Raw genomic sequence first — 18,905 nt, 5'->3', positions numbered from 1 at the left:
TCACTAAGGTCTCGTAAAAGCTTTAACCCATTTGCTGTTTTGGTGGTGGGGGGGGGGGTACACACACTGGGGTGCAGCCGCATTTGTCAGATGGATGCAATCCGCTAGCTGTGCATTCACTGGGCCCCAGATGGCAACCCCCCCCCTTTTTTTTTTTAACTATATTTTTATTTTGTATTAAAGGGGCAATTTTTTATTTATTTTTTGCATCTCCACACCACATACTGTATGTGTCCGTCCAGGGCCGCCATCAGGGTGGTACAGGCAGCACACCTGTAAGGGGCCCGGAGGTCCCCAGGGGCCCAGATGGCAACCCCCCCATTTTTTTATTTATTTTTATAAAAAAAAATATTTTTTTTTAAATATATTTTTATTTTATTTTTTATTAAAGGGCCATTTTTTTTTTTTTTTAGAGGGCCCCAGATGGCAACCCCCCCCCCTTTTTTTATTTATTTTTTATTAAAAAAATATTTTTTTATATATATATTTATTTTTTATTAAAGGGACAATTTTTTAAAAAATTTTTTAGAGGTCCGGAGGTCCCCAGGGGCCCGGATGGCATCCCCCCTTTTTTTATTAAAAAATGTTTTATTTTTTTTATATTATTTTATTTCTTTTATTTATATATATATATAATTTTTTTTATTGAAGGGCTCAGAGGTCCCCAGGGCCCTGGATGGCAACCCCCCCCCTTTTTTTTTAATAAATGTTTATTTTTATTTTTTTTATATATTTTTTATTATTATTATTTGTTATTAAAGGGCCCAGAGGTCCCGCATGGCAACCCCCCTTTTTTTTGTCATTTCTTTTGATTAAAAAAAAAAAAAAATATTAAAGGGCCCAGAGGTTCCCAGGACCCCAGATGGCAACCCCCCCTTTTAAAAAAAATAAATATATATATTTTTTTATTTCTATTTTTCTTTTTATTAAAGGGCCCAGAGGTCCCCAGGGCCCCGGGTGGCTACCCCCCTTTTTTTATATATATTTTTCTTTATTTCTTATTTTTTTTGTAAAGGGCCCCCCTGCTTCTCAATTTCAGTCAGCAGCATCCCCCCCCCCCCGGTTCTCTGCTCCAGGGGGCCCATGCCTGAAGCTGTGTAAGGTGCCCCATAATTCCTGATGGCGGTCCTGTGTCCGTCCCCCCATGTGCACGCCCCCCTGCCCTGTTTCCTGGGCTCCCCTTTCTGCTAATGACTTGGAAGCAATGTGTAAATTGTCACTTTCAGGTCCTGGTGTCATTTTCCCCATCAAGACGCTAAATGAGTGGGATCTGCACTTTAATACTGTTATTGGAGGACAGATGAGCCCCTTCATCAGGGCTTTAACCATTTAAAGACCGGGCCTATTTTTTACACTTGGTGTTTACATGTTAAAATCAGAGTGACCGAGCACCTCTCCCGCCGCCAAAAAAAAGTGATCTTGCTGCGAATTCACCGCAGAGACCACTTTTATCCCCATTGAAGAAAATATAGGTGCCATGTGCTGCCATAACAATGGTATTCAATGTCAAAGTAGTGACGTATAACGACCGGAAGTGGTAGAAGCAGTATTAAACCCAAAAGCAAACATTTATTATATCTCTGCCTACCATTTCTTCGATGCATTTGTTTTCTTTTTCTTTTATTTTCATCTGGGGATCTAGTGAGTGAGTGAGTAACTTGTATAGCGCTAAAATTGCGAACTATATCTAGCCAAGGGATCTTCAAACTACGTCCCTCCAGCTGTTGTGGAACTCTGACATGACTAGGCATGACGGGAATTGTAGTTACTGAACAACTGGAGAGCCATAGTTTAAAGACCCCTGATCTAGCCAGTAAGTCTGTTGTTTTTCAAAAGAACAAGCTCTTGTGCAGATTTAGCAGTAAGAGAGTTGAGGCAAACCATTCAACACTGGCAGGGGTGCTTAAAATATAGGACAAAATGACAGTGTCTCTGCAAAGGAATCCCCCTTCCCATCAACCCTGTACTTACCTTTCGAATGCCGAATAGCAAACAATTTGGGGTTTTCGCGACAAATTTGAAAGCCGCGGAACACCCTTTAAAAGTCTATGGGAGAAATCAAAAGTGCTAACTTTAAAGGCTTATATGCAAGTTATTGTCATAAAAAATGTTTGAGGACCCGGGTCCTGCCCCAGGGAACATGTATCAATGCAAAAAAGTTTTAAAAACTGAAGTTTTTTCAGGAGCAGTGATTTTAATAATGCTTAAAGTGAAACAATAAAAGTGAAATATTCCTTTAAATTTTGTACCTGGGGGGTGTCTATAGTATGCCTGTAAAGTAGCGCATGTCTCCCATGTTTATAACAGTCCCTGCACAAAATGACATTTCTAAAGGAAAAAAGTCATTAAAAACTACTCGTGGCTATAATGAATTGTCGGGTCCCGGCAATACAGAATCAGTCATTGAAAAAAAGATTACCAGCCCTTTGGGTCTGGTATGAATATTAAGGGGAACCACGAACCAAAATTTAAAAAACAAAATGCGTGAGGGTCACCCCAAGTTCCATATCATGCCCTTCAGCTCTGGTACGGATATCAAGGGCAACCCTGCACCAAATTTTTTTAAAAAATGGCCTGGGGTTCCCCCCAAAAATCCATACCAGGCCCTTATCCGAGCACGCAACCTGGCAGGCCGCAGGAAAAGAGGGAGGAAAGAGAGCGCCCCCCCCCCCTCCTGAACCCTACCAGGCCACATGCCCTTAACATGGGGAGGATGTCCCCATGTTGATGGGGACAAGGGCCTCATCCCCACAACCCTTGCCTGGGGGTCTGCGGGCGGGGAGCTTATCAATCTGGAAGCCCCCTTTAACAAAGGGGACCCCCAGATCCCAACCCCCTCCCTATGTGAATTGGTAATGGGTACATTGTACCCCTACCATTTCACAAAAAAAGGGTCAAAAATTTTAAAAACCACAGTACACAGCTTGGGACAAGTCCTTTACTAAAAAGAAAAAAAAGAAAAAAATCCGATGTAATCCATTCTCGATCTCCAGCGATGATATGAAGGGGGAAAAAACGACGCCGACACTATCCTGTCTCCATAGGATGCTCTCCAGCCTGACAGTGGTTAAATAGCTGAGGGTGGGGCCACCCCTCTGAAGCAACAGGGAAACAATTTTTTTTCCAAAAAAAAGGCGTTTGAAAAATGATTGCGCAAATACCGTGCAAGATAGAGCGTTGCAATGACCGGCGTTTTATTCCCTAGGGTGTCTGCTAAAAAAACATATGTAATGTTTGGGGGTTCTGCGTAATTTTCTAGCAAAAAAATTATGATTTATACATGTAGGAGAGAAGTGCCAGAATAGGCCTGGTATGGAGGTGGGTATAAAAGCCCGGTATTGAAGTGATTAACCTTGTCGTTTTTTGGGCTGTAAAAAATGGTCGTGTGTGGGCTTTAAAGACGTGAAAAACCTGCGCATGCTCAGAAGCAAGTTATGAGACGGGAGCGCTCGTTCTGGTAAAACCACCGTTCGTAATGGAGTAAGCACATTCATCACGCTGTAACAGACAGAAAAGTGCGAATCGTCTTTTACTAACACGGAATCAGCTAAAGGGTGACGTTATCAAAATGGAACTTCCCCTTTATAGTGCCGTCGTACGTGTTGTACGTCACCGCGCTTTGCTAGAGCATTTTTTTTAAACGGTTGTGTGTAGGCAAGGCCGTTTTAATGATGAAGTTGAAAAAAAAAAACGTTTTTTCTACAGCCTGAAAAACTTTGGGCCAGATTCACGTAGCTGCGCGGCGGCGTAACATATGTCCTTTAAGTTACTCCGCCGCAAGATTTCGGCGCAAGTGCTTGATTCACAAAGCACTTGCCTGTAAACTTGCCGCGGCGTAGCGTAAAGCCGTCCGGCGCAAGCCCGCCTAATTCAAATGGGGCGGGGACCATTTAAATTAGGCGCGTTCCCACGCCGAACATACTGCGCATGCGCCGTCCCTAAAAAATTTCCGACGTGCATTGCGCTAAATGATGTCGCAAGGACGTCATTGGTTTCGACGTTAACGTAAATGGCGTCCAGCGCCATTCACGGACGACTTACGCAAACGACGTGAAATTTCGACGCGGGAACGACGCCCATACTTAACATTGGCTAGACCACCTAGGGCCCAGCTTTATCTTTACGACGCGTATCTCTACGGAAACGGCGTAAATTTACAGCGACGGGCAAAGCGGACGTTCGTGAATCGGCGTAACGAGTCATTTGCATATTCTACGCCAACCGCAATGGAATCGCCACCTAGCGGCCGGCCTAGAATTGCAGCCTTAGATCCGACTGTGTAACACAGTTACACCTGTCCGATCTCAGAGAGATCTATGTGTAACCTGATTTTATGAATCAGTCGCATAGATACGACCGGCCGGATTCGAAGATACGACGGCGTATCGGGAGATACGCCGCCGTATCTTCTTTATGAATCTGGCCCCTTGTTTTTTACAACCCGAAAAATGATAGTGTACGCGGCATAAGGACGCACTCCCTCACTCATGTGACCTCCTCCTATGTGAAACTGCTCATGTCTAGCAGCAAGGTGACGACATCACTGCTTTCCTGGGTTGCCAACAAAGATCCTAAAAGTGCTGGCTGACCGAAAAGGAAGGTGTGACCAGGGAGCGCAGGTAAGGCCTCGTTCATCCCTATGCATACCTACTTTTTTTTTTTTTTCCTCTTAATTTTCCAGTTTTGCAGAAACACACTACAGTCCATTAGCATGGGTTCCTATGGATGTAGTTCACATATGTGCATTTTACAGAAAGAGCCAGGGACTTTGTTCTGTTTTTTGGTTCCATAGGCTTCAATGGTTCCAAAATGTGTATTGAAAAACGCAAAATGCACCTGTAATATGCAAACTGCAACCTGCATAGATGTGAACCAGGCAGGGCCATCTTAATGCCCTTCTGCATCCCCCCCTGTTCTGTGCCCTTCTGCATCCCCCCCTGTACTGTGCCCTTCTGCATTCCACCCTGTACTGTGCCCTTCTGCATTTCCCCCTGTACTGTGCCCTTCTGCATTCCCCCCCTGTACTGTGCCCTTCTGCATTCCCCCCCTGTACTGTGCCCTTCTGCATTCCCCCCCTGTACTGTGCCCTTCTGCATTCCCCCCTGTACTGTGCCCTTCTGCATTCCCCCCTGTACTGTGCCCTTCTGCATTCCCCCCCCTGTACTGTGCCCTTCTGCATTCCCCCCCTGTACTGTGCCCTTCTGCATTCCCCCAGTACTGTGCCCTTCTGCATTTCCCCCAGTACTGTGCCCTTCTGCATTTCCCCCTGTACTGTGCCCTTCTGCATTTCCCCCTGTACTGTGCCCTTCTGCATTTCCCCCTGTACTGTGCCCTTCTGCATTCCCCCCTGTACTGTGCCCTTCTGCATCCCCCCCCCTGTACTGTGCCCTTCTGCATTCCCCCCCTGTACTGTGCCCTTCTGCATTCCCCCCCTGTACTGTGCCCTTCTGCATTCCCCCCCCAAGTACTGTGCCCTTCTGCATTCCCCCCTGTACTGTGCCCTTCTGCATTGCCCTCTGTACTGTGCCCTTCTGCATTCCCCTCTGTACTGTGCCCTTCTGCATTCCCCCTGTACTGTGCCCTTTGTGTTAACATTGATTTATGGAATGTTTTTCTTTTGTAAAATTGATTTTATTGAAAGCACTAATGAATATATCGTATTTATCGGGGTATTGCGCGCTCCGGCGTATAGCGCGCACCCCTAATGTGGACCCGCAATTCCTGTAAAAAAATGTTTTAGTACTTACAGTTTTGGTGTCTTGCGCGGCGTCCATCGGCGGCCTCGTCGGGTCCGGCGTCCGTCTGCAGCTTCGGTGGTGTCCTCCCAGGTTCTCCCGCGCTGTCTCCCCGTCGAATCGCCGCTTCCCGCGCTCAGTTTGAATGCCTGCGCCGACATATACCGAGTGCAGTACACTCGGCCAGGCTCGGCTTCGCTCGTGCTCACGCTCTGTGACGTTTATGCGTGAGCACAAGCAAAGCCGAGCCTGGCCGAATGTACTGCACACGGTATATGTCGGCGTAGGCATTCAAACTGAGCGCGGGAAGCGGGTATCGGCGTATATCGCGCACCCACGATTTTCCCCTTATTTTAAGGGGAAAAAAGTGCATGGTATAGGCCGATAAATACGGTATATTTAATTCTATCAACTATTTAAACTTTATTTCTTGAAAGTACTATAGGTTTGTAAATTGGGGCAAGCTGGTGGGGCCCCAGTGCTTTACTTTGCCCAGGGGCCCATTATGCTATTAAGACGGCCCTGGAACCAGGCCTAAAGGGAATATAAAAGAATATAGGGGAGAAGGAGATTTTGCAGAGACGCTGTCACGTGGACCTGCATGGGCAAAGTGACAGGTTCTCTTTATAAAATATTACTTAGCCAAGCTTAACGCTTGTAAACAGTCAGTTCCTGCAAAATACCTTTTCACTGCGATAATGCGGCGTGAGCGATACCACGGTGATAACCGCTTGCTCATGACGCACTTAAGATCTACACATAAGGATATTTGATAAATATTGTCCGGCATGTCCTGGGATCTGTGGATACCAAAGCAAACAGTAATGTTTATGGTAACTACAGTGTGTGAAAAATATTAGAGAACGGCCGTGACGGAGAACGGATCATGGAAAGAGAATTGCAAAGATCCCAGATCGCCTTTTGTTACACCTCTAGAAACGTCACATAGAGATTATCAAGCTGTGATTTCATGGCGTATAATCACTGAGTACATATGTCATTCCCGATGTTATTTTACATGTTTGCAGAATTAAATCTGCACAAAGAAGTTTTACAGCTGAACTCCAGTCTAGCAGCTAAAAACACACCGGGGTAGATTCAGATAGATCAGCGGAGCTTTAGATCTGCGTAATCTATCTTATTTACGATCCACCAGCGCAATTTTTGAGGCAAGTGCTGTATTCAGAAAGCACTTACCTCGAAACTTGCGCCGGCGGATCGTAACTCCCCCGGGGGAATTCAAATTCCGCGGCTAGGGGGAGTGTATTAATTAAATCAGGCGCGTCCCCGCGCCGATCGTACTGCGCCTGCGCCGGCCGCGATTTTTCCCAGTGCGCATGCTCCAAATGACGTCGCTAGAATGTCATTGGTTTCAGCGTGAGCGTAAATTACGTCCATCCGTATTCGCGACCGACTTACGCAAACGACGTAAAAATTCAAAACTCGGCGCGGGAACGACGGCCATACTTAACATTGGATACGCCGCATACAGCAGGGGTAAGTATACGCCGGAAAAAGCCGAACGCAAACGACGTAAAAAAAAAGCGACGGGCTGGCGTTTGTTTCTGAATCGGCGGAAATTGGAATTTGCATATTTGTCGCATAAAAAACCGAAGCGTCACCTAGCGGCCGGCAGAAGATTGCAGCCTAAGATCCGACGGCGTCACTTACACCAGTCGGATCTAAGGGAGATCTATGCGGAACCTGATTCTTATGAATCAGTCGCATAGATCCGACCGTCGGATCTCAGAGATACGACGGCGTATCAGGAGATACGACGGCGTATCAGGAGATACGACGGCGTATCAGGAGATACGACGGCGTATCAGGAGATACGCCGTCGTATCTCTTTCTGAATCTCCCCCACAGTATATGAAGGTGTCTTAACCTTTCTGTCCATCCAGTCCTGAGATTACAAAGCCCTGCCACACAGTACAGCCAGGTGACCTTACTTTTTCTCTGTTGCATTTAACCACTTAACCCCCGGAAGGATTTTCCCCCTTTATATCCCTCGTGCGACGCTGTACCCAAATTAAATTGACGTCCTTTTTTCCCCACAAATAGAGCTTCCTTTTGGTGGTATTTGATCAATTCTGCGGTTTCTATTTTTTGCGCCATAAACAAAAAAATATTTATTACTTTTATTATTTTTATTATTTTATTTAATATTTTTTAATTTTTGCTATAATAAATATCCTAAAAAAAAATTCGTCATCAGTTCAGGCAAATATGTATTCTTCTATATATGTTTTCTTTAAAAAAAATAGCACTAAGCGTTCATTGATCGGTTTGCGGTAAAAGTTATAGGGTCAGTTTCACCAACAATTACGGCGGCGTAACGTATCCCCTTTACGTTACTCCGCCGCAAGTTTTCGTCGTAAAAGCTTGATTCACAAAGCACTTGCGTGTAAACTTGCGGCGGAGTAGCGTAAAGCCGTCCGGCGCAAGCCTGCCTAATTCAAATGGGGCGGGGACCATTTAAATTAGGCGCGTTCCCACGCCGAACGTTCTGCGTATGCTCCATTAGGAAATTTCCCGCCGTGCTTTGCGCGACGAACGCGCGTACCTTCGTGGATCGCCGTAAACAGCTAATTGGCATACCCGACGCGGAAAACGACGCGATCTCCACCCAGCGGCCGCCGAAGTATTGCATCGTAAGATCCGAGGGCGTACGAAGCCGTACGCCTGTCGGATCTTAGCCAAATGCCGTCGTATCTTTGTTTGTGAATTACAAATGAAGATACGACGCAGCAAATTTGAAAGTACGCCGGAGTATCAGCAGATACTCTGGCGTGCTTTTTCTGTGAATCTGGCCCACACAGTATATGAAGGTGCTTAACCTTTCTGTCCATCCAGTCCTGAGATTACAAAGCCCTGCCACACAGTACAGCCAGGTGACCTTAATTTTTCTCTGCTGCATTTAACCACTTAACCCCTGGAAGGATTTGCCCCCTTTATGACCAGGTCATTTTTTTTGTGATACGGCACTGCAACGCTTTAACTGACAATTGCGCGGTCACAAATAGAGCTTCCTTTTGATGGTATTTGATCAATTCTGCGGTTTTTATTTTTTGCGCCATAAACAAAAAAATGCGACAATTTTGGAAAAAATATATTTATTACTTTTATTATTTTTATTATTTTATTTAATATTTTTTAATTTTTGCTATAATAAATATCCTAAAACAAAAAATTTCGTCATCAGTTCAGGCAAATATGTATTCTTCTATATATGTTTTCTTTAAAAAAAAATAGCATTAAGAATTCATTGATTGGTTTGCGCAAAAGTTATAGGGCCAGATTCACGAACAATTACGGCGGCGTAACGTATGTCCTTTACGTTACTTCGCCGCAAGTTTTCATCGTAAGTGCTTGATTCACAAAGCACTTGCGTGTAAACTTGCGGCAGCGTAGCGTAAAGCCGTCCGGCGCAAGCCCGCCTAATTCAAATGGGGCGGGGACCATTTAAATTAGGCGCGTTCCCGCGCCGGACGTACTGCGAATGCTCCGTTTTGAAATTTCCCGGCGTGCTTTGCGCGAAATGACATCGCCCCGACGTAATTTTTTGAACGGCGACGTGCGTTACGTCCTTTCGTATTCCCAGACGACTTACGCAAAAAAAAAAAAATTGAAAATCGACGCGGGAACGACGGCCATACTTTAACATGGGCTGTCTATTGTTACACCACCTAAAGAGCAGCCGTAACTTTGCGACGTGAAAAGCCGACTAGCGACGACGTAAGAGAATGCGACGAACGTGCGTACCTTCGTGGATCGCTGTAAAGAGCTAATAAGCATACCCGACGCGGAAAACGACGCGATCTCCACCCAGTGGCCGCCGAAGTATTGCATCCTAAGATCCGAAGGTGTACGAAGCCGTCGTATCTTTGTTTGTGAATTACAAATAAAGATACGACGCAGCAAATTTGAAAGTACGCCGGAGTATCAGCAGATACTCCGGCGTACTTATTCTGTGAATCTGGCCCACACAGTATATGAAGGTGCTTAACCTTTCTGTCCATCCAGTCCTGAGATTACAAAGCCCTGCCACACAGTACAGCCAGGTGACCTTAATTTTTCTCTGCTGCATTTAACCACTTAACCCCTGGAAGGATTTTCCCCCTTTATGACCAGGTCATTTTTTTTTTACGATACGGCACTGACAATTGTGCAGTCGTGCGACGCTGTACCCAAATTAAATTGACGTCCTTTTTTCCCCACAAATAGAGCTTCCTTTTGGTGGTATTTGATCAATTCTGCGGTTTTTATTTTTTTGCGCCATAAACAAAAAAATGCGACAATTTTGGAAAAAATATATTTATTACTTTTATTATTTTTTATTATTTTATTTAATATGTTTTAATTTTTGCTATAATAAGTATCCTAAAAAAAATGTTGTCAGTTCAGGCAAATATGTATTCTTCTATATATGTTTTCTTTAAAAAAATAGCACTAAGCGTTCATTGATTGGTTTGCGCAAAAGTTATAGCGTCTACAAAATAGGGGATAGTTTTAGGCCTGAATCACACTAGTGTGGTGCGAATTTCAGCTCTCTTATCTCTGCAGAGAGATAAGAGAAGTGTTCAGCAGATTAGCAACCTTTTAGTTCCCATTCACACCTAAGCGTTTTGTCGCCTGTAGTGTGACGCCGCTGCCGCCAGAGGGCTGGAAACACATTGCCCTCTATGGAGATGGTTCACATCTCCACGCCGGACGCCTGTCGCCTGAAAAAAGGCCCCGGACCTTTTTTTCAGGCGGCTTTCGGGGACCATCTCCATAGAGGGGCACATCTAGGCAGACAATCGCTGCGTTTTGTCGCCGCAAATCGCGGTACAAAACGCCGCTATTTGCCGCCGCAATTCGCGGGACAAAACGCTGCGATTTCGTCCGCCTAGATGTGAATGGAGCCTTAGATGCGAATTTGGAGACCTGGGAGAAGTTGCGGGTGAGAGGAGAGTGGGGGAGAAGTGTATTGAGCTGAATGAGAGAAATTCCTGAAGAGAACTGAACACATCTGCGAATCAGCTGCGTACCCATAGAAGATAATGGGCTTGAATTCGCACCTGAGCCGCACCGCAATGCCTAAAAGACGCACACGGTTGTACTGCAATGCGCAGTGCGAATGCATCGCACATATGTGAACCAGCCTCATTGAAAACAATGGCCCAGATTCAATAAGCAATTGCGCCTGTGTAACCATAGGTTACACAGCGCAATTGCTTACTTGCTCCGGCGTTACGAATGCTCCTGATTCAGGAACATCGTAACGCCGACTGCAGCCTAAAATCTGCGTGGCATAAGGCTCTTATGCCACACATATTTTAGGCTGCATTCTTGCGATGTCCGCTAGGGGGCGCTCCCATTGTGCTCAGTGTATAGTATGCAAATTGCATACTAACACCGATTCACAATGTTGCGCGAGCCCTGCGTACGCAAGTTACGTCGTTTCCGTACGGCGTGTTTAGCGTAAGGCTGCCCCTTCTAATAGTAGGGGCAGCCAATGCTAAAGGATACCCGTTGTTCCTGCGTCGCGATATTTGAAAGTTACGTCGTTTGCGTAAGTGATTCGTGAATGGCGCTGGACGCCATTCACGTTCACTCTGAAGCAAATGACGTCCTTGCGACGTCATTTGCCGCAATGCATGCGCTCTACGCTCGGCGCGGGAGCGCGCCTAATTTAAATGATTCCCGCCCCCTACGAGATCATTTAAATTGCGTGCTCTAGTGCCGGGCAATTTTGCCGGCGCGCCCTCGCAATTTACGGAGCTACTGCTCCGTGAATCGAGGGCAGCGAAGCAAATTTGCGGGGGCGTTGCCCTGCGCCTCCACAAATAATGCGCAAATCTCTTTGAATCTGGGCCACTGTATTTAGAAATGTTCTGCGTATTGGATGCGGTTTAAGCCGCACTCAATTTGCATAGGTGTGAACCTGGCCTTATGGTATTTTTTTAACTAGTAAAGGAAGCAATGTGTGTGTTTCTATCGGGACTGCGACATTGCGGCAGACAGAACGGACACTTTTTTTGGGACCGGTGACATTTATACAGTGATCAAAGCTATAAATAGCCACTGATTATTGTATAAATGACACTGACAGGGGAGAGGTTAACACTAGGGGGCTATCAAGGGGTTAACTGTGTTCCCTGGGAGGTGTTTCTAACTGTAGGGGGATGTGACTGACTGGAGGAGAGAGATCGCTGTTCCTGATCACTAGGTACAGCAGATCTCTCTCTCCTTCCCTCGTCAGAACAGGGATTTGTCTGCTTACATTGACAGATCCTTGTTCTGGCTAGTGCAGGAACTACTTTTGAAAATCGGTGAGGTGCCGCAAAGTCAGCGTCGCACCGATTGGGACAGTGCCGTTGCCCTCAATAGCCTGCGATTTGGCATGCAATTTGAAATGTAAACTCACGCCAGTGTGAACAGGGGGGCTTAGGCCCCTTTTTCATACTTGTGCAACTTGTCCTGCGACTTGGGACTGCAAAGTCACAGGACAAGTCATACCCCATGATTGCCAAAGAGTACCATTCATATCTGTGCGACTTCAGGTTACAGGGACTTCAAAGTAGTCCCTGCACTATTTTGGTCCGACTTTGATGCGACTTGAGGTCCGTAGACCTCAAGATTACACAGGCATTGCTTCACGTGTGCAATGGGCATTAATGTCCTTCTGAGAGCCAATACTTTGTGCCAATACTTTATCAGCTGTCACGGACAGCTCTGGTCCCCATTGAGGAACCACCCTGTTTGTTATGTCAACTATATGATAAAACGCAAACTGGAGTCTTTGTTAAAAAATGTTTTAGAAAATAGGAAGGTGGCAGTGTTTATCTGTTTAATACTGTAAATGTCAGGTACAATTACTATATTAAAAAATAATAATTACAAAAAATAAAATAAAATGTTTGTGCATTTGACAGCCTATATATATATATATATATATATATATATATATATATATACATATGCAAATTAGCTTTGGTCCCCACTACCCTGTTTGTTATGTCAACTATATGATAAAACGCAAACTGGAGCCTTTGTTAAAAACAAATTATAAAGTAAGAAGGTGGCAGTATCTGTTTAATACTGTAAATGTCAGATACAATTACTATATTAAAAAATAATAATTACAAAAAATAAAATGAAATGTTTGTACATTTGACAGCATATATGTATATATATATATATATATATATATATATATATATATATATATATATACATATATACATATACATACACACATATGCAAATTAGCTTCGGTCCCCACTGAGGAACCACCCTGTTTGTTATGTCAACTATATGATAAAATGGTGTTTAGGTAATGTTTAGCTAGACATGCCTAGAGTTATGGTGTGAGGTTAACTGTTCTGTCTGTTCTTTTATATTGTTGCTTTTTATGCACGTTGCTACGTGCAATGATTGGCCGGGGTATGCCCCTATGGCCTTGTTTTGTATTTCAACAACATTGAAAATACCTTAATAAAAACAATTAAAAAAAAAAAACCTATATGATAAAATGCAAACTGGAGCCTTTGTTAAAAAAAAATAAACAAATAAGACTTTGGTCTGCAGCCTGAAGGTGGCAGTGTTTATCTGTTTAATACTGTAAATGTCAGATACAATTACTATATTAAAAAATAATAATTAAAAAAATTAAATTAAACGAAATTTTTGTGCATTTGACAGCCTATATAGATATATATATATCTATAATATATATATATATATATATATATATATATATATATATATATATATATATATCTATATCTATATATATATATATATATATACAAATTAGCTTCTGTCCCCACTTTGGTCTGCAAGGCCACTGCAGCCTGAAGGTGGCAGTGTTTATCTGTTTAATACTGTTAATGTCAGATTCAATTACTATATTAAAAATTAAATATAATTACATTTTTGTGCATTCGACTATCTATTATATATATATATATATACACACAAATTATTCAAAGAGTTGTTGGCTTAGGCATTTGGGAACCAATTTGCATGAACTCTAAGCAGATATAAAGGACACACATCAGTAATCATTGGTACATTATTAAATGTATATATATATTTTTTTATGCAAACAGTTTAAGTACCTGAATTTGACATGTTATCAGCCTCCTGCAGTCCCTGTACAGCACAGCACAAGACAGGGAAAGAGGGAAGCAGAACAGGGAGCCAGTAATGCCTGCTGCCAGGGCTGTCTTAATGAGGGGCCCTAGCTGCATGGGGGGCCCCTGCACTTTCCCCAAAGCAGCTGGTTCTTGAGCCCACGCTACCCCATAATTGAGAGTGATAGATACACAGGGGAGGCAGTCTGCCTCCTACCTACTTGATGTCTGTATACCTGCACTGTCACCATTGTAGGGGCCCCAGAGCATTACTTTGCCCAGGGGCCCATGATGCTATTAAGACGGCCCTGCCTGCTGCAGTGCAAAGAGCATGCTAAAAGGAGAAACGGAGAGATGAGCTCATCAGTGCTCTGCTTCTCTTTTCACTATCCAATCACAGGGTGGGGAATTGGAGAAGACCTGTAAGGAGAAGGGAAACTGCAGCAGAGAAGATTAGGATCCCTTCCCCATGCCAGACAAGACTGTGTTCTGTGGCAATGCAGTGTAAATCTCAAACAAAAAAACAGTAAACAGAAATACAAATCCTTTGGCAGCTAATACAACTCTCCTATATGTATTTCATCAATATACCTGGAGTTCAGCTTTAAAAGGAATATCTGTTTTGGGTGGAGTAATCCTTTGAATTCAATATATATATATATATATATATATATATATATATATATATATATATATACACACACACACACAGGGCTTTTTTTCAGGGGGAACTTGGGGGAACTCAGTTCCACCACCTCTGGCTCAGACCCTTTGGTGCCTGCTCACTATAATCACTTGTAAACACAGAAGTCTGGTTTCTGTGTTTACAAGTGACCGCTCTGCACTCTGTGTGTAACCCCCTGAACTCTGCACTCTGTATGTAATGCAATCCTGGTATTTAGGGCCAGATTCACATAGAACTGCGGCGGCGTAACGTATCGTAGATACGTTACACCGCCGCAAGTTTTCATCGCAAGTGCCTGATTCACAAAGCACTTGCAATAAAAACTACGCTGGCGGCCTCCGGCGCAAGGCGGGCCAATTCAAATGGGCGTGTGCCATTTAAATTAGGCGCGCTCCCGCGCCGGACCTACTGCGCATGCTCCGTTTCTTAACTCCCGCCGTGCTTTGCGCGCTGTGACGTCATTTTTTCGAACGGCGACGCGCATAGCGTACTTCTGTATTCCCGGACGTGTTACACAAACGACGTTAAATTTTAAATTTCGACGCGGGAACGACGGCCATACTTTAGACAGCAATACGATTGCTGACTAAAGTTAGGGCAGGTCAAACGACGACGAAATTTGCGACGGGAAACTAGACTAGCAGCGACGTAGCAAACGCGAAAATCCGTCGGGGATCCGCCGTAACTGCTAATTTGCATACCCGACGCTGGTTTACGACGCAAACTCCACCCAGCGGCGGCCGCGGTACTGCATCCTAAGATCCGACAGTGTAAAACAATTACACCTGTCGGATCTTATGGATATCTATGCGGAACTGATTCTATGAATCAGTCGCATAGATAGAAACAGAGATACGACGGCGTATCAGGAGAAACGCCGTCGTATCTCTTTGGTGAATCTGGCCCAAAATTCCCATTTAAGACCCTTCTACTGTTTGTGAAATCTGAACGAGTCGTGGTCGAGTTCCTGCACCTATTTTCTGAGAAAAAAAGCACACAATTAACACAATTACATAATCACTGAAACAGAAATGACAGTGCCCACTTTAATACAGTACATGAAGCTGAGTAGATGCAGTACTTGCTCTCTACCACAAGGGGTGCCGAAGTGTCTTCAGTTCTGGGAATGCCAACTAGATTGCCAGAGCATGGGTTGGTTGACTAAGCTCCAGCAGTGCTTTAAAATAAATAAAACGTAATAATACAATATTACATCAGTCTTGATTTAGTCTGTCGTCTCCTCCAGGTCAGTTATTATATACAATTCATCTTGCTTATATACAGCTCGTGTCTCTTACAGAGTCCAACATTTGAACCAGTGCCAGGCGAGTGGAGACTGTAGGTCCAATCTCCTTATATAGTCCAAGAGTTTACAGGCATTCACAGTTCACCATCTCTGTGTTCCCCTTTTCCATCTCCTGTAACTTTTTCTCTTCTTGGTCTGTCTGAAGGTGAAGTCCCACCAGCAACTTGTACAGGAAGGCTCCGGTCAGTCCGCCCACTAGAGGGGCCACAATAGGTATCCAGCACCAGTAGTTTCCAGCCCTGGAATGGAAAGACAAAGACTGTGGTCTATGGTTGCAAACTGATTCCAGCAAAACAATTGTCCATTGACATATCGTTATATTTTTTCTTTTACCCCACTTAAGCCCCGGACCATTTTGCAGGCCAAAGACCAGGCCACTTTTTGCGATTCGGCACTGTGTCGCTTTAACTGACAATTGCGCGGTCGTGCGATGTGGCTCCCAAACAAAGTTGACGTCCTTTTTTTCCCACAAATAGAGCTTTCTTTTGGTGGTATTTGATCACCTCTGCGGTTTTTATTTTTTGCGCTATAAAAAATAGAGCAACAATTTTGTTTTGTTTTTTACTTTTTGCTATAATAAATATCCCCAAAAAATATAAAAAAAAACAAATTTGTATTCTTCTACATATTTTTGTTAAAAGTTATAGCGTCTACAAAATAGAGGATAGTTTTATGGCATTTTTATTAATATTTTTTTTTGAATATTTTTTTTACTAGTAATGGTGGGGATCTGCGATTTTTATCATGACTGCGACATTATGGCGGACACACCGGACACTTTTGACACCATTTTGGGACCATTGTCATTTTTACAGCGATCAGTGCTATAAAAATGCACTGATTACTGCAAAAATTACGCTGGCAGTGAATAGGTTAACCTGTAGGGGGCGCTGAAGGGGTTCAGTGTGTCCTAGGGAGTGATTCTAACTGTTAGGGGGCGTGGCTACGAGTGACATGTCACTGATCGCTGCTCCCAATGAGAGGGAAAAGATGATCAGTGACAGTGTCACTAGGCAGAATGGGGAGATGTGAGGCCAGATTCAGATAGGAGATACGACGGCGTATCTCCTGATACGCCGTCGTATCTCTAAAGGCCAACCGGTCGTATCTATGCAACTGATTCATAGAATCAGTTACGCATAGATATGCCTAAGATCCGACAGGTGTAAGTGACTTACACCGTCGGATCTTAGGCTGCAATTCCAGGCCGGCCGCTAGGTGACGCTTCCGTGTCTTTTACGCGTCGAATATGCTAATGAGCATTAACGCCGATTCAGAAACGAACGACCGCCCGGCGCTTTTTTTTTACGTCGTTTGCGTTCGGCTTTTTACGGCGGAAAGTTACCCCTATAGCAGGGGTAAGTGCGGCGTATCCTATGTTAAGTATGGCCGTCGTTCCCGCGCCGAGTTTTGAATTTTTTACGTTGTTTGCGTAAGTCGTTCGCGAATACGTCCGGACGTAATTTACGTTAACGTCAAAACCAATGACGTCCTTGCGACATCATTTGGAGCAATGCATGCTGGGAAAATTTGCGGATGGTGCATGCGCTGTTGGATCGGCACGGGGACTCGCCTGATTTAAATAGTACACTCCCCCTAGCCGCGGAATTTGAATTCCGCCGGGGGATTTACGATACGCTGCCGCAAGTTTTGAGGTAAGTGCTTTCTGAATTAAGCACTCGCCTCAAAAACTTGCAGCGGCGGATCGTAAATCAGATCTTTAGATCCGCGTAACCTATCTGAATCCGGCCCGTTGTGTTTACACTGACATCTCCCCGTTCTTCAGCTCTGTGACCCAATCGCGGAACACCGGCGGACATTGACCCCTTTTCTCCTCTGCGCTGTAATCCTCAGTTTTTCTCTCCTCACCACTGGGGCCTTTACCGCATTTTCTTCTTCTGCCTATCCACTTTTCCCTTAGTGTGTCTGCTCTCCTCCTCTGTGCAAAATGCAATACTTTCCTGTTGCCATACTCTACCCTATGCGCCTGAAGTTTTTTTTGTGACCCTCTTTTGTGTCTTCTTCTCCTTCTGCCCATTACCCTCAATGCCTCTGGTTAACCTTTTAGGTCCTTCTCCACTTTGCTGCTTTGCCCAGGAGGAGGACCCACTATGTTCTCTGTTTCTTCCCCCATGAGTGTCTATCCCATTTACTATCAACTACTGTGCCCCACCCTTTACTATGATCAACTTTAGTGGAGGATTCTTGCACACGTTTAGCTGGGTGCACCTCAAGGATGATGCTCTACTCTCTTCTCTGGCCTAAGTTCTACTCATTTCCTTTTCCCAGTGTACTCTCTCCTCCTCTGTAACCCCTTTTCTCCTCCACACTGTAATTCTGATGCCTCGTACACATGACCAGGTTTCCAGACGGTAAAACTGCAAGAAGAGCTTTTGGCCGGGAATCCCGCCCGTGTGTATGCTCCTCGCAGTTTTTCCAACGGGAAAACTGCCCAAAAACCAGCGGACAAAAAAAGAGAACCTGCTCTCTTCTTTCCCACCGGGATTACCGGCTGACTTTTCCCCGGCAGTTTTTGTCAGTTTTCCTATGGGAAAAACTGTGATGGAGCATACACACAGTTGGGATTCCCAAACAAAGTTCTCATCAGAGTTTTCCCGACGGGAAAACCTCTCATGTGTACAGGGGAAAAGTTACCGAGCAAGTTCTCAGTTTTCCCCCCGGGATTTCCGAGGGATCTTTTCCCGATCGTGTGTACGAGGCATTCGTTTTGCTTTCCTCACCACTGGGGCCTCTTTTTTCCCCCATTCACTTCTTCTGCCTATCTACTCTTCCCTTAGTGTGTCCACTCGCCTCCTCTGTGCAGACTTTGACACTTTCCTCCTCAGTGTACTCGCTCTTCTGCTTTGTTACCATTCTCCCATCTGTCCCACCACTTGTCTCCCCACCATTCTACTGTAACAGTCTCCCTTTTAGTTTCCATTATCTACCTTCTGCGCCTGAAGTTTCTTCATGTAACCCTCTTTTGTGTCCTCTTCTCCTTCTGCCCAATACCCTCAATGGCTCTCGTAACCTCTTAGCATTAGACCCACTATGCT

The 18,905-nt window shown here is 44.5% G+C and overlaps 1 protein-coding gene across 1 annotated transcript in view; it reads right to left on the bottom strand.

Annotated features, from left to right (window-relative positions):
- Positions 1 to 15,569: 15,569 nt before the first annotated feature.
- Positions 15,570 to 18,905, bottom strand: part of LOC120925871 (aquaporin-7-like) — a 75,912-nt gene continuing 72,576 nt past the window's right edge. Inside the window, exon 6 of the mRNA XM_040336052.1 lies at positions 15,570 to 16,088. Within this exon, the coding sequence (XP_040191986.1) occupies positions 15,914 to 16,088 (175 nt within the window). The 3' untranslated portion in view covers positions 15,570 to 15,913. The remainder of the gene's footprint in view (positions 16,089 to 18,905) is intronic.

The sequence above is a fragment of the Rana temporaria genome, chromosome 1 (genome assembly GCF_905171775.1).
Source record: "Rana temporaria chromosome 1, aRanTem1.1, whole genome shotgun sequence".
In the NCBI taxonomy this organism is placed as follows: domain Eukaryota; kingdom Metazoa; phylum Chordata; class Amphibia; order Anura; family Ranidae; genus Rana; species Rana temporaria.
This window is presented reverse-complemented; position numbering and strand designations above follow the sequence as displayed.